General features: G+C 38.0%; 1 protein-coding gene across 4 annotated transcripts in view; it reads left to right on the plus strand.

Moving 5' to 3' along the window:
• The window catches only part of LOC139766257 (phosphatidate cytidylyltransferase, mitochondrial), a 36517-nt gene that overhangs the window by 15358 nt on the left and 4348 nt on the right, over nucleotides 1–16811 (plus strand). For 3 of the 4 annotated variants that reach the window (XM_071694653.1, XM_071694651.1, XM_071694652.1), the window contains exons 2-6: nucleotides 1175–1357; nucleotides 2424–2535; nucleotides 6585–6719; nucleotides 8202–8410; nucleotides 11676–11781. In XM_071694653.1, coding sequence (XP_071550754.1) covers nucleotides 1181–1357; nucleotides 2424–2535; nucleotides 6585–6719; nucleotides 8202–8410; nucleotides 11676–11781 — 739 coding nt within the window. In that variant the 5' untranslated portion in view covers nucleotides 1175–1180. Of the gene's footprint in view, nucleotides 1–1174; nucleotides 1358–2423; nucleotides 2536–6584; nucleotides 6720–8201; nucleotides 8411–11675; nucleotides 11782–15042; nucleotides 15305–16811 lie in introns of all 4 variants that reach the window. The other variant, XR_011716825.1, reaches the window with a different exon arrangement.

The raw sequence follows: 16811 nt of genomic DNA on the forward strand, positions 1-16811 counted from the left end.
ACATACAGGTAAACAAAACTCCAAGATGCTTAGGACCAGGACATTGTTGGATTTTTTATTCTTTCAACTTCTTTGGTGTACTTGAAATAAAAATGCATTCAAAAAGTCTAACATGTGTAGTAAGTTCATAATGAGTTATCTCACCAGTACACTAGTACACTTGTGCTAATTCCCTCATACTAGGTATGTGCACAATGTTCCAATACTTGTAAAATGAAAAGGCACAGGAAAATTCCTAAAAATGGAAAAATTTACCATGACAAAATTTTACAGACTTCAGAAGTTTCTGGAATTTTAATTTTGTGCTGTACCAGGGACAGCCAGTTTCCTGATCCTGAAAACTGCATATAGAAATATTTGTATGGCATGGAACTGCATGACAGTTTTAATGGTCCTTGGAGGATAAACAGGTTTTTGGAATGGGGAGTTTTCAGTCCTTGATTATGTGATTCTGCAATAGCACTCTAGCACTCCCTTCTCTCAAGTCACCCACCAAGATCTACCTTTTTATTCATCATAAAGCTTATAGATTATGTCAGACATATACTCAACTTACTGTCGTTGCCCCTTGATGTCTTGTGGGTGTCCATCTTTGATATATCATGTGCTGAGGTTGAAATGTTTTTAGGGCAGCTTGAAGATGTGTGACATTGTTTAAGGTTTTTGCCAGTCACTTGTACTGACATTACCTTTGGAAACTGTCTACATCCCTCAGTTATTGCCTTTACTTCCAGCACAATACTAGTGGACAGTCTTTCTAGCTGAAAGGAGTGAAATGCGAGCAAGTTATACAAATACTGCATCAGAAAATAGGCATTTGTAAAAAATGAATACAACTTAATAGATGAGCATATCTGTAATACGACTGAAGCAGTATTATTCTTTACATTGTTTACCCTCTTCAATCTTAGCATGTTCCATGCCTCAGAACACTTGTGTCATGTTATACAATTTCCCAATAAAATGTATCGGGAAACTATGCAAAAATTTTAACCAGCACATCCTCAGATAATAAAGCTACTTTTCTGTGGTAAGATTTTGTTTGTAACTTTTTTTCAGATATGTACTATATTATCGAAAAATTCTTATATAGATTATGCACAAAAAGAAGTCTGTTCTCAAGAAATATTAAATGACTAGGTTTATTAAGCCAAATAATTTGTATTTTTTACAGGATAACATGATGGACTTCATTTTTGTTGTGCGAGATCCGCACGAGTGGCACAAGGCAAATATAGCTCGAAACCCAAGACACTACTCTTTCCTGAGATTTGCTGGACCTCATTTCATTGCCAATGTCCAAGAAAACTGGGGGGCTAAGATATATTTTAATACCCTAGTCCCAACACATGAGGGGGTAAGTCAGCTAAAGAATATTATGTATTACAGAATGAGACTGATTTAATATAATTCATGTAACTATACATCCATAAGGGATAAGTCAGGCAAGTGTTGAACAACACTTGATCTGTGGAAATACTTGGGATATGCTGGAGAAGGATGGAATATTATTGATTAAGAAGGTGAAGATAAGATATTATATGTATATGGATTTTGTATATATTTATTAATTTCTTTATTATTAGAAGCATTAATCATCTTGTGCGTATTCATCCAGTTTAGAAATTAAACCTCATTTTGGAAATTGAGGTAGGTAGAAGTTGGTAGGCAGCCACCAACCAGGGAGATATGTTACTGGTAATACCCACTTAAGTATATTAGGAAGATTACTGATGGATGCATAGTGAACCAGCACTTCAGTGGTTTTCAAGTTGTACTTCTCTGACCCTGGTAGCTGTCTGTGTTTTCTGCCTTAACCACATATGGACTGTTAGCATTCTGTTTACAAACATACAATCTCTCCTTGTCACCCATAACACTTGGCAGCGTTCAACTCATATAACTCATTCCTCGTATCTAATTTTTCCTTGCGGTGAGCACTATTCGCTAGCCCTGTCTTTTGGCAAACTGGTAGGAGCAATAGATAAAAGTAGTGGGTAAGAACATTAGACAAGAGCTTTAGGAAAAAGCATTAGGTAGTATTATTAGGTAGGAACAGTAGGTTGGAGCATTAGGTAGAAGTAATAGGTTGGAACATAAGGTAGACACGTTAGGCTGAGGTAGGGACTTGAGTAGGTGCCTCTGAAAACACTGAACTACAGTTGCCCTCTGCCAGTGGCCTGCTAATGGAAAGGCGTTAGATGCTAAAAGAATGTCACTGAAGTGCACAGGTTATGAAGACTCTTATCCATGGCCACCCCCAGAGAGAGTTCTCGATAGGAACAGGCATCAGAAATGTAGATAGACAGACAGATTTGGAAACTGATTACATGAATCTGCTTATGAGGTCACAGTTATTTGCAGTACTCTTACAGTAGTTGCTATTAATACTTACTGTCTCAAATTTCTTATACATGTTCCAGATGATAAAATATGGGGTGATATCACACACAAGTGTAATAACTGATCTGCTAGACTGGGATACTTTGTATGTTGCTGGTCGCTTACATAAACCAGTTTTTATGCTACATCAAGGTAAGTGCTAAATTTTTCAACTGGTTTAAACACCTTCCTTTGGTTTTGGCAAGGAGGGTAAGAATAGTTCTTGCAACACAAAAGCTATGACATGAAGATCTGGTGACTTGTGTGCCCCCATCATTAGCCAGACCATGTTATAACCTCAGCATATCACTGCAAAACAAAATTACTGTGTGGCCATTGGCAACTTAAGATGGGCTATTTTGATTTGCATTTCTTTCTGTGCATCTCAAAGCTATGGAACTCTTCACCCTTTAGTCTTTTCTAACAACTATGACCTGGCCCTTTCTAGCATCAGGTTTTCCATTTCCTCTGAAAGTCTTAAGATACTTTTCTTATTTTCATCATTCTCCATCTCAATAACTCTTTTCACATTTTCATCAAGGCCCAACCATAATGTTGACTTTTGCCTGTAACTATAGCCCCAAATATGAAAAGAAAATATACACGTAGTGGTTATAGACAACAAGGCAGTTATTTTGTATATCAGTCATATTATTCCTTTCTCTGGATTTTTATATGATTTACAGGAGTGTACAGTTGCCATGATTATGGATTATATCTGGGAATGATTAGTATTTCACAATCACACATTTGGTAAACAATTTTTCTGCCTTTAATGATGAAGTTAAGCAATTTGATCTAGATCTTTGATTCTGCTTAAAAAAGCATTTTATTGTCAAATTTTGCAATTATGCTGGTATTTTAGGGTACTGTGTTATTGTATGTTATGGCCTTTTTTCATGCTTGTGCACTGTTTCCTGTGTCATTTCAAAAGAATTTTCAGGATGTAGCTTAAGTTGCTGATTTCTAAACTTCACGTCTGTGACTTTCCCCTTATCTAAGTAAATTCACTTCCTTTCTATTTTCAGTTGCTGTAACTATTGATGGACTGATCTGTCAACACAGATGTTCCTCATAGTTGTGTTATTTCCTTCCCTGTTTCTCCTCTTTTTCATTATCTTATTTCAACCAATATTCTTTTCACTCTTTTGTTGATCACTATTTTCTATACACTACATTTAGAATAAAAATGATAGAAACAGTAAGAAGCCAACCACAGCATTTAAGAGAAAATTCAAAGTTGAAAGTTAGTTGTTTTAGTATACTTCATGAGAGCACACAGAAGGAAGTATATAAACTTTGTGCACTAGGAATTTTTCATGCGGATAGAATAATATTAACAAAAATATATTTCAGGAAACTAGAAGGAAAAATGAATTAATTAAATTCTTAGCCATAAGAAATGTCTATTAGTTTTGATAAACATTCAGTCTTTAACATAGTAAATGTAACCTATAGGCCATCTAAAACATAGAAAAGTTTTAATGAAATATTGATAAGAATAGAAAATGTATTAAAGAATTAGAAAAACCTAGACCAATACTAGTATGATTTGGAAACTAATTTTTACTTTATAGAATAAGGAAAATGAGGAACAAACTAGGGCCATAGATTTGAATGAGAAACTGAGCACATTATCTCCTTCCTGTTTATAGGGCTTATGCCCCTTAGAAATCCCATGAATACCAAAACTATAAATATTCATGATAAGGATATGGAAAAAATAGGGTTAGGTTGCAGGACTTTTGGGACCCTTCAGGACTTTTTTTTAAGTTCTTAATTTCACTTAAAACATGAAATCTAAGTGTCCTTAATTGACATTCTTATATAGCACAGTATTTTTCTGATTATATGACGTAAGCACCTAAGTAATGTAGCCGTTATAGTGGTATGAAGAGTGACATTATGATAAACAAACATATGAGTTTCATTACTTATGGTCTCCAGAAACTTTTGCCATATGTAAGGTGTCACAATCTGACAGAAATTATTGCAAGATTCATTCTATCCTAGGGTAATTGAGACATTTATCTTATCACTACGCTCAGGTGTACTAGCAAAAGAGTAGGCAGTGGTGTCAGTATCTTACTTTGGCAACACTACGTCTGACTGATGCTGCTGGTAATTTTACAAACTTTTATAGCTTTGATGTTATGAAAAAAATTTCATTGAATGTTACTGGTTATAGCAAGAAAAAATTCATTTTTGTAAGATGAAATATAAAGATAGTTAGTGATCAGTATTTCAGTGTAGGTAAATTAAACGATAAAACGTGTAGCATCAACTCATTTGAGACCCAGGCATTCCTCTTGTATTTTAGTGCACGTCTCGGAGAACAATAAAGGGTATGTTAGAAGGAATAGTAGTTCCACCGATATCATATGGTTACGAGGCATGGGCTATGGTTGTATGGAGGAAGGTGGATGTGTTGGAAATGAAATGTTTGAGGACAATATGTGGTGTGAGATGGTTTGCTCGAGGAAGTAATGAAAGAGTAAGGGAGATGTGTGGAAATAAAAAGAGTGTGTTTGAGAGCAGAAGAATGTGTGTTGAAATGGTTTGGACATATGGAGAGAATGAGTAAGGAAAGGTTGACATAGAGAATATGTGTCAGGGATGGAGGGAACAAGGAGAAGCAGGAGACCAAATTGGAGGTGGAAGGATGGAGTGAAAAGGATTTTGGGGCCTGAACATACAGGAGAGTGAGGTGTGCAAGGAATAGAGTGAATTGGAGCGATATGGTATACTGGGGTCGTTATGAAACGTCTGGGATAAACCTTGGAAAGGTCTGTGGGGCCTGGATATGGATAGGGAGCTTTGGTTTCAGTGCACTATACATGACAGATAGAGACTGAGCATGAACGAATGTGGCCTTTTTTGTCTGTTTCCTGTTGGGCAGGGTGGCGCCAGGAATGGATTGAAGGCAAGCAAGTATGAATATGTACATGTGTATATATGTCTGTGTATATGTATGTATACATTGGTATGTATGTGTATGTATATGTACATGTATGGATGTTTATTTTTTTTTTTTCTTTTAAACTATTTGCCATTTCCCGCGTTAGCGAGGTAGCATTAAGAACAGAGGACTGGGCCTTTTTTGGAATATCCTCACCTGGCCCCCTCTGTTCCTTCTTTTGGAAAATTAAAAAAAAAAATGAGAGGGGAGGATTTCCAGCCCCCCGCTCCCTCCCCTTTTAGTCGCCTTCTACGACACGCAGGGAATACGTGGGAAGTATTCTTAATCCCCTATCCCCAGGGATAATGGATGTTTATATATATATATATATATATATATATATATATATATATATATATATATATATATATGTATATATATATATATATATATATATATATATATATATATATATATATATATATATATATATATCCCTGGGGATAGGGGATTAAGAATACTTCCCACGTATTCCCTGCGTGTCGTAGAAGGCGACTAAAAGGGTAGGGAGTGGGGGGCTGGAAATCCTCCCCTCTCGTTTTTTTTTTTTTTTTCCAAAAGAAGGAACAGAGAATTGGGCCAGGTGAGGGTATTCCCTCAAAGGCCCAGTCCTCTGTTCTTAACGCTACCTCGCTAATGCGGGAAATGGCGAATAGTTTGAAAGAAAAGAAGAAAAAGAATATATATATATATATATATATATATATATATATATATATATATATATATATATATATATATATATATATATATATTTTTTTTTTTTTTTGCTTTGTCGCTGTCTCCCGCGTTTGCGAGGTAGCGCAAGGAAACAGACGAAAGAAATGGCCCAACCCACCCCCATACACATGTATATACATACGTCCACACACGCAAATATACATACCTACACAGCTTTCCATGGTTTACCCCAAACGCTTCACATGCCTTGATTCAATCCACTGACAGCACGTCAACCCCGGTATACCACATCGCTCCAATTCACTCTATTCCTTGCCCTCCTTTCACCCTCCTGCATGTTCAGGCCCCGATCACACAAAATCTTTTTCACTCCATCTTTCCACCTCCAATTTGGTCTCCCTATATATATATATGTATATGAGTGGATGGATTGTTGTTCGTCTGTTTCCTGGCTCCACCTAGCTGATGTGGGAAACGACGATCAAGCATGATAATGATAATAAGAATGTTATATATATATATATTCCTTCTAAAACCATTTTTCTTGTTTTCTTCTTTGTAGCCTCAGAAGATGAGGAACTACATAGTGCACTTAAAATAAACCTGTATGCGGCCCTTCATACAGCTCTTCTTTTGCTGCCAGAGTCATTTAGTGAAGATCAGCTGTATATGGCACTAGCTGGTATCTCTTATACAGGTAAGTTATTTCTTTTTTCATACCTGTTTGTTGTTTCCCACATTAATGAGGTTGTGCCAGAAACAGGCAAAGAAAGGCCTCGTTAGTTCACATCCATTCTCTAGCTGTCATGTGTAATGCATCAAAATCACAGCCTGTTATCCATAGCCAGGTACACAGAACTCCCTGGCTTTCCTAGGCTGCTTCATGTGCCCCAGTTGTCCATTGACAGCACATTGCCCCCCATATACTACATTGCTCCAGTTCACTATCATGTACATGCCTTTCACCTCCCTGCATGTTCAGGCCCCCAAGCTTTCAAAGTCTTTTTCATTTTATCCTTCCATCTTCAATTTAGTCACTCCTCCCCTCTCCTTGTTCATTCCATTTTTGATATTTGTATCCTTTTTGTCAACCTCTTTACAATCATTCTATCCATATGTCCAAACTATTTCAGCACACCCTTTTCAACTCTCTCAACCACACTCTTTTTATTGATACAGATCTCTTTTACCCTTGTGTTACTTACTTGATTAATCTACCTCACACCACATATTTGCCTCAGATATTTCATTTCCAATACATCCACCCTCCTCTGCACATTCTCATCTATAGCGTATACCTCTCATTCATACAACATTGTTGGGAGTACAATCCTTTGAACATACCCAATTTTGCCCTTACAGATAATGACCACTCTTTCCACACATTCTTCAGTGGTCCCAAAACCCCTCTCCCTCTCACCCACCATATGACTCACTTCCATGATTCTATTTACATTCACTCCCAGATATCTAAACACTTTGCTTCCTCAAAATTTTCTCTAGTCTAACTCACACCCCAACTAACCTCTCTCTCTCTACCCTGCTGAACCTAATAACCCTGCTTTTTTCATATTTACTCTCAAATTCCTCCTTTCACACACTCTTCTGAACTCAGTCACCAACTTTTACAGTTTCTCACTTCAATCTTCAGCCAGTGCTGTGTCATCAGCAAACAACAATTGACTCGCTTCCCAGGCCCCTTCATACCCTACAGACTGCATACTTACCCATTTCTCCAAGACTTGCATTTGGCTCCTTCACCATCCCATCTGTAAAATAAGTGACATTGCACAACCCTGCTGCTTCACCTGGAACCTATCACTCTCCTTTCTCACAGAACTTGGTCATAAGTTGGGGAGCACTGTACTGATAACATTATTAGGTAGACAGATAACCTTTGATTTGTTAATGGAAAATTGTGGAATCAAAAGTCCTTTATGATACACTTATAAACTGTAAATTTCAGAATTTGTTTCAAACACAGTACTGTGATTCATATAATTTAGTTGTATTATTCCTGGTAACTCAGATGCAAGGCACATTTTTATAGTCAGTTGACTTCCCTCAGAAGACTGAATAGGATTTCTAATTACTGTACATACAGAATTTTATTTCTGTATTTTTGTAAATACATTACTGTACAGAATACATTTTACTTTGAACAGATTCTGTTTGCCAGGTGATATGCGCATGCACGTAGGTGAAGATCAGAATAAGGTCACAAACATAGTTCAAGCACAGACACAAGAATTCCGAAGTCTCTATGCACCAGTGTTGAAAGGACTGGAGGAATATGTTTTGCTGGACTCATCTAAAGGAATGGGAGAACAGGACACTTCACCTCCAGCTCGACTTTATCACCTCTCAATGTTACCTAAAAAATTGCAGGTTAAAAGGATATTGTTGTGAGTTAATGTTTTGAGGTGTGCAACATTTTCATTCTTTTTTGCTTCTGATGATGCAGCATGAGGCAGTCTCTTGCTAAAATGATAAATGAAAAAACTGATACTGTTAGATAAAATGAGTTTGTAACTCACTGAAAGCAGTTTTTTTTTACAGGGAAGGTAAATGAGCAATGTCAAAACCATTTCAGTACACCCTCTTCAGCTCTCACATATATACTCCTCTTACTGCCAAACCTCTCTCTTAATCTATCATTTGTTATCTGATTAACCCTCCTTACAACACATGTTGTCCCCAAACACTTTATTTCCAACACATCTACCTTCTTTACATTTTTATTGAAGGCCCCATACCTCACATCCAAAAGCTCCAACAGGACTACTCTGCCACTAGGTATACCTATCTTACCCCTTAAAGACAGTGATCTCTCTTTTCACACATTCTTCAGTTCTCCACCTCACCCATCCTATGGCTTACTTCAGCTTGCTTTGTTTCACCTAATGGCATATCCATTCCCAGGTATCTAAAACACTCCACTTCCTCCATGGTCTCTCCATTCAAACTAACACTCAAAATAACTTCTCTCTCTTCACCACTAAACCTAATAACCTTACTATTGTTCACAGTTACTCTCATTTTCCCCTTTCACACACTTTACCATACTCAGACACCAGTTTCTATAGTTTCTTGCTTGAATCTGCCAAGAGTGCCCTGTCATCAGGAAACAACAGCTGACTCACCTTCCAGGTGCCCCACCCCCAACAGACTTCATACTTGCTCGTCTCCAAAACCCTTGCATGCATTTACCTCCCTCGCAACCCCATCCAAAACAAATTAAACAGCCATGGTGATATCACACACCCCTACTACACACCCACCTTCACCTGGAACCATTAATCCCCAACTTTCTATTCATATACTCGTCATACTCTTTTGATAAAAAAGTTTCCACTGCTTCTAGCAGCTTTTCTCTCACACTCCATATTTACAACTCCTTCCACAAAGCATCTCTGTTAATTGTATCATATGCTTTCTTCAGATCCATAAATGCCCCATGCAAGTCCTTCTGTTTCTCTAAATATTCTTTGCACACATCCTCTACTGCTCCTGAAACCACATTGTTCCTCTAAGCTCTGAAATATGCACCACTATCCACTCAATCACCACTTTCCCTTACAGCCTACTAGGTGCACTCAACAAACTTATATCTCTGTAAAGTGAACATTCACTTTTGTTCCCTTTGCTCTTATACAGTGGTACCATACAGGTATTCAGGCAATCCTGAGGCACCTCACCATGAGCAATACATACACTGAAAATCCTAACTAACTATTCAACAAAACAGTCACCAACTTTCTTAAGAAAATCAACTGCAATTCTGTCCGCTCTGACTACTTTGTTGCACTTCATGTTACACAAGACTTTCCCCACCTCTTCTCTTTTCACCAAACCGCTTTCCATGACTCTCTCTCTTTGCATACCTCTATGTCCAAAACATCCTCCATCAGCCAGCCTATTATTGAACACATTTAGCAGACCTTCAAAGTAGTCACTCCCTTTCCACTCCACCTCATCTCTGCATGTAACTGCTTCTGTATTCACCCTTTCACCATTATTCCCATTTGTTCTCTTGTTAATCTCAGTTTGATATTCTCCTTCTAAAACATTTTTTATTCACACACAAGTTTACTGATACTCACTCACTCCAACTCTCATTTGTCCACTTTTCAGAACCTGCACCTTCCTCTTGACCTCTAGCTGCTTTCTCTTGTAAATCTCCCAGTCATTTGCACACCTCTCCTTTCTCATTCACTAAGTCTTAATTTTGTCATACCACCACTCACAACCCTTTCTCACCAGTTTACCTCCTACCTACTGCATGCTTCCCTAAATACTTCCCAGTCCTCACTCACTCTCCTTGCTTCCTTAACTCTCTCCTGGTATCTCTTCTAAGAAGCTTCTTTCCCAAGATCACTCATTTTCACAATCATCTTGTCACCCATACCATTTCCTCTTTTCCTAAAGCCTCAACAATCCTTTACTGTAGATCCACCAAGTAATGATCAGACATCACACCAGATGCCCCCTCTCAGCACATTCACATCCAAGAGTGTCTCCTTTGCACTCCTATCAATTGTTACATAAGCCATTAATGCACCCTTACCATCTTTCCTGCTCAGCCATGTATACTTGTGTGTGACCATTTTTTTAAACTAGGTATTGTCAACCGCTCGTCTTTTTTCAGCACACAACTGCACAAACTGTTCACCATTCTTACTTACAGCAGTGGGTAATCTATGCCTCCCAGTTGTATGTTTTACTGCCATATTACCCAGTGTCACATTCAAATCTTTCGGCATTAATATTTGGTCTCTTGCGATAAATATACAGATACACTTGCTCAGCTCTTCCCAAAACACTTGCCTCTTTTCATTAATCTTATCATTTCCAGCTGCATAAGCACTAGTAATCACCCACTTCTCAAAGTCCATTTTCATTTTTACCCACATCAAGTCTGGGACTCATTTCCTTATGCTCTCATAGATTCCCACTACTCCTCCTTCAGTAGCATTGCTGCTCCTTCACTTGCTTTCACCTTCACTCATACCCCTGACCTTACCCTAAAGACATTCCCCAACCATTTTTCACTTATCCCCTTTAGCTTTTATTTTTTCACTCAAAGCTAGAACATCCAAGTTTCTCACCACATACATATTGCATAATCTCCTTTCTCATCTTGTTTACATTGATACACCATAGCCAGAGCCTTTGAGGCAGACAAGCATCCTTTCTTGACTCCTGTTCCAGCTTTCAAAGATTAAAATGCAATGAGGGAAGATTTCCAGCTCGTGTTCTACCCCCTTTAGTTGCCTTATACCCAGTGATCCAGCTACCTTCAACAATGTGCAGGAATCACATGGAAAGTATTATTTTCCCTCCAATCCCTAATATTTTTTCTTTAATTTCCAAAAATCCACCACACAGGAGGTAGATACTGGCTGGGTCATGAGCCTGCCAACATGAAAGGGTTAAGTATACTTTTCAGACATTTGAAATCTCCCTTTTAGCTTATGTTAATTACAGAAAGGACATGCATGGAATATTTGGAAAGTATTCTTTTTCCCAAGTTCCCAATATTTTTCTTTGATTTTCAAAATTCCACTATATAGGAGGCAGATGTTAGGACATGAGTGTGCCACAGTAAAAGGGTTAAAACATAGTTTTCAGGCACTTTTGATCTCCCTTTCAGCTTATGTTAATTAAGGAATGGAACAAGGACAGAAGAAGCAGAGACTTGGAAGATGTACTTAGAGCTGCTGCTCATGATACTGACAGTGCTGATGTCATAGTCAAAGGTAAGAATCCTGTTTAAGATCTTTAGAAAAATTTGTGGAAAAGCTGTGAAAAATGCAGTGAATGGTTGGTGTAGCATTAAGTATGGCCTTTATTTGAGATTTATTTCTATTCAAGGGAGAGATTCTTATTGTTTCTTTTGATTTTCTTTTAGTGTGTTACCTATTTCTTAGCTATTTTCCATGGTTGTGTAACTGGTGAAAACATTTATGTATACCTGATTGATTTATATCTGAAACATGAATTTAAATCATGAGAGGGAAGTTCCCTTACAGCATTTTAGTGGTTCGATGAAGCTGTCAAGAATTCTATATGGTAGGCAACCATCAACTAGGAAGATAATTACAGGTGCTACCCGCCTGGGTATCAAGAGGGCCACTGATGGCTGTGTAGTGAGCCAGTCTAGTATGTTTGATGGTATGAAGATCCTAGCCTTACTTCATTGGATTGCCTCTTCCTGTGTTTATTATATTCAGAAGTGTGTTTTATTTGTATGAAGAGGTACCTTATGACACAAGCATGTGTAATTAGCACCAGGGAAAAATACTTGAGTCACTGTTACCCATACAGAATAGTGTTTTACCATAAAGGGGATCCCAGCTGTGCTCAAACAGGTTGTCTTCTCCTGCTGTCATTTATATTGAAGGTTCCCTTTACTGATACATAGTGTTGCCTTATGTTACAGATAACTGAGATTAGCTCCAATAAAGAATCCTGGTATTTCAGGAACCCATATAAAACAATGGGGAAAGATGTTACCTTAGTGTATGCTCCACATCAATTAGTGGCTGATTATGGATATTCTTTGAGGCACAAGTTGTGATGATTATGATTTAGTGTATATTGAAATGTTAATGCTGGGAAGAGTTTTCTTGTATATCATCAGAGATGATGATTTATGAGTCAGCAAAAGTCAGCACTCATGTGAAAAGCCATGATCTTGCAGTGTGCCAAATTTATGTCTTTACAGCAGCATATATAGATGATTTGCCTTATTTTCCTCTTTTCCTTAGCTTTTATTGATATTTCTTTTTAAATTAAGATTCTAGTAAGTTCTTCATTTTTCTGATAAGCCCCTGTCCTAGGGATACCTCAAATTTCCAGTCTTGTTCCTTTAAGGGTTAGGAAGAATTTCAGCATCATTTTATGGTGAATATTTATTTATGACACAGTTATCTGACTTGCTGTAGTTCCAACATGTTGTATAATCATTCTTTTACTTTACTCAAAACACCGCTGTAATCATATGCTTAAGTTGTACCCCTTTACCATTACCATGATGTAAGGCTGCCACATTCGATCATCTTGGCATCCACATCATCAGACTCTTACTGATAAGTATGCAGCTGTTTATTTGAAACTGCAAATTTCCTTATCTATTTCACATAAAACACATGGAATCACATCTAGACAGTGTCCCTCCATTGTTGATTTGGAGTGACACTACTGGTAGAAAAGGGCTGAATGGTTCCTGGGGCCCTCTGTGATGGCCATCAAGCAACTGGAACCCTGTTCACCTTTACTGACACTGCTCCCAGCTTTTTCTTCATCTACTTCTGCAGCACTCACCATCTCAGTTCAACCTTCCCCTTGTTGAACAATGTCTGTTGCTTTGCTGTCTGATTTCCTCTCAGAAACCTATTTGTCGAAGCATGCTGTGTTTGTCATTGCTGTAGTACAGAAATAACTATTACTTGCCTCATGAAAGTTGAGTCCCTACTTAGCTTATAATTTCTTTACCCTCTATACCTTTACGTCAGCTACTAACCATATTCATGCTTATGCCATGATTCCACTCTACATATTTTGACTTACTTTCCCTCCTTTCCTGACTGCAGTACAGTATTCATTCTATTTCATGCAATGAACATATTTCATGTTCAAATTCAGGCCTTTAGAGCATCTCTCATTTCCCATTTAATTTCAAAACACATTTCGACCCTGCAGTATGTTAAACATGGTCATAATCATTTCCTCTACTACATCTTGGACACCCCACATAATGAACATCACAAAATATACATCCCTAAAGCTGGGGATGTTGTATACATGCTAAAATTATTTTTCCTCTGAGCAGCTATTCTACATTAATAGAGGTTTCATTCGCCATAATATGGAGTACTGCTTTTGCATATAGGATGGTTCTTCTACCTCTTGTGGCCATGCACGAACAGCATGTTTGCATGTGACTTAATCACGAAGACCTGGCCTTGCCACATGCAACTGGTACCATTTCCCACATGAAGACATATTTTATGAGGATTGACGTTTTATGATACCCACTTACTTTGAATAACACTGTTTTTGAATTTTTTGCTTCCAGTCTTTCTCTCTTCCTATTACCTTCCCTCCTTTAAGAATCAGATTTAAAAACACCCAAGGAACTCAGATTAATTTCCTTTAAATTCTTTTTCTGTCCTCTTCATTTTCCCTTTCATCCAAGATAGCCATGATTATTGAATTTTTGTCCATGCCATGTTGGGTACTATAAAGAAAAGTTTGTACTTGAATCTGAAATACAATTGACAGATATTTCCTGGATCTCATGGTTCTTGTTAGTGGACAGTATACCATAATGAATTAGTTTCTCTTTTGTATCATAAGATCTCTGAAATATTATTCATGGACAGAGCTCACTGAGGTGTGGCTCTGTATGAAAAACAGATAAAGGCTAAAGGGGTAGAAAAGCAAGTAAATACGAAAAATAATCTAAGAGTTTTAGAAGAAATGCAAAACTGTGCATTTTATGGAAGGGCAGGTTGTAACTGGCAGGCATGGCGATGCAGGGAAAGAATCAGGTGACACAATACCTTACAGCCGACAGTCGCACAGTTAATCATGCTTTACATTATCTTTCGGGATATTTTTGTTTTAGCTGATGGCAAGGGTACACAAGATAGTTGTTGAAGAGGAAAAGGGAACCAATACTGTAGTGTAGGGCAGAAGAAGAGAAGGGAACCAGTCTTGTGGTGGAGGGCATATGGTACCAATTTTGGCCATACTTTGTCAAATAAGTATTTAAACCTAGACCTTCTCCAAATGTGAGAACAGTATCCCTAACACCCATTCTTTAAATAAAACGCTTTCGCCTAAAACAATTTCGTGATTTAATGGTGTCAACGTAATTACGCTTTTCAAAAAGCGCGCCATGAACTCGGTACTGCGCAGTACCGATGCGTGGCGTGAACTTTGGGCATGAGGCACGTGGCGCCATCTTGCCCCAGTTTTTGTCTCAGTTCAAACACCAATGTTGTTGTTATCAGGTACCCTCGAGCTGTTTACTGCATACACACACGTGCATTTTACTGTATACCTTCATCAATAGTGGATTAATAGTGACAAAGTGGTGACTGTGACGTAGAAAATCTAAATTTCAGTGATAAATTAGATATCGTTACGAACGATTTGAAACCTAACTGTTACCAGGATTAATCAAATGGCCAATAAGAGTGAGAGCCTGAACGAAGACATCATTCCTCTGAATGAAGACATTCCTCTCAAGGAAGGCATCATCGCTGTACAAACGTAAGTTTTCTTTCATTTTCGTACACTAATCACTATAAGGGAAAAATATCAAATGGACGCCACTTTTAGTGATAGAATGTAACGATGTTAACTACCGATGGCTTCCTTACCGAGTATGTATGTGGTGTGTGGGGTTCTGGGTAATACCAACCTCGTGACTCGGGTCAGTTTCAAAGTTTGGGTTTAAATGGGGCATGACCTTAAGGCTACCGTAAGCATAAAACACGTGAAATCACCAGTTGAATGTGTAAGCATAATGCATATGTTGGTACTTTCAATGAAATCCAGCAATTAGTGAAGGGACAAGAAGGACAGCCGACGAAGAATATTTTTTAATAGGTTTTTTTAATTGAGCTGTATTCGGCTTCTGTGTCGATATTTCAGTAGAGGTAATAGAACAAGGAAACTCCTCCTGCAGGTTGTATGAATGCATGGTTTGTAGGCCTTCCAGTGAGTGCTAGTCCTTGTAACGTTTGAATCCAAGTTTTGGTCAAATATGTTGGCCAAATTCAAGTGTCTGTTGTAGATGGATGGGTGACATTATTTTGCTGATGCCCACACACACACACACACACACACACACACACAGGGTCAGATTCCTATAGCATTAAATACGGCTGAACATTTTTCATTCCAAACTACTCATGCCAGAAATTAATGGTGGGCACGTTTGTTTAAGCGATGAAATTTGATTAATGATAGAACCAACCTACGTGTTGAAATAGTGCGGGTTGTCACTTTGACTTTATGTATGATGGTATATTTATTTTATTTATAAAAAACCCCCCACGTTTTATCTCTCCTGACCTTACCTGTGGTTTTTCGAACCCTGCTTGAGAATTTTTATAATGGTTGTCGTGCCATGAATTTTAAACTCTTGTAACGGGGGGAAAAAATATGGCAGAGAAATGAAGATATGGGTCATGGATTAGCTTGTGTATGAGAAGAAGAGGGTGTGGGGTTCAGTGCGAGGAAGCCACAAGAGTTGAGCCAAGAGAAAAGTGGATGGTAGTGCTTCCTACCCACTTATTACTACTACCACCACTGCTATTACTATAGAAATAGCAGTGGTGTGATTAACCTACTACTGATGATGACTCCAATGTCCATTCTTTATCATGTAGTAGTGGTTTGCCAAGCACGTTTGGTTCATGATTTACATTTTTTTTCTTCGTTTGCACCAAAATGCCTCGTTTTCACATGTCTACCATGAAATCAGCTTGCCATGTCTCTGTCCACTCTCAGGTTGTGTAAAATTTCTGAATCGTCGAGCATTTTTTCCTTTGGATTGGGTTTCCTAATTGTGTGTTATTTGCAAATGGTAAGAATCTTTTGGCGAGTCCTGCTTGTGTATTTAAGTAGATAATGAAAAGTGTGGACCTTAAGACTGTGCAATGTGTAGAGCTTCACTTGACTGGTGTTACCTGTTAGATGCTTCCTCATTTAAAATCATTCCTTCTTTCTGAGAGCTAGCTTGCTGTCTGTCAGGGGCTTCAGTTTTATTTAG

The sequence above is a fragment of the Panulirus ornatus genome, chromosome 57, assembly GCF_036320965.1.
Source record: "Panulirus ornatus isolate Po-2019 chromosome 57, ASM3632096v1, whole genome shotgun sequence".
In the NCBI taxonomy this organism is placed as follows: Eukaryota; Metazoa; Arthropoda; class Malacostraca; order Decapoda; family Palinuridae; genus Panulirus; species Panulirus ornatus.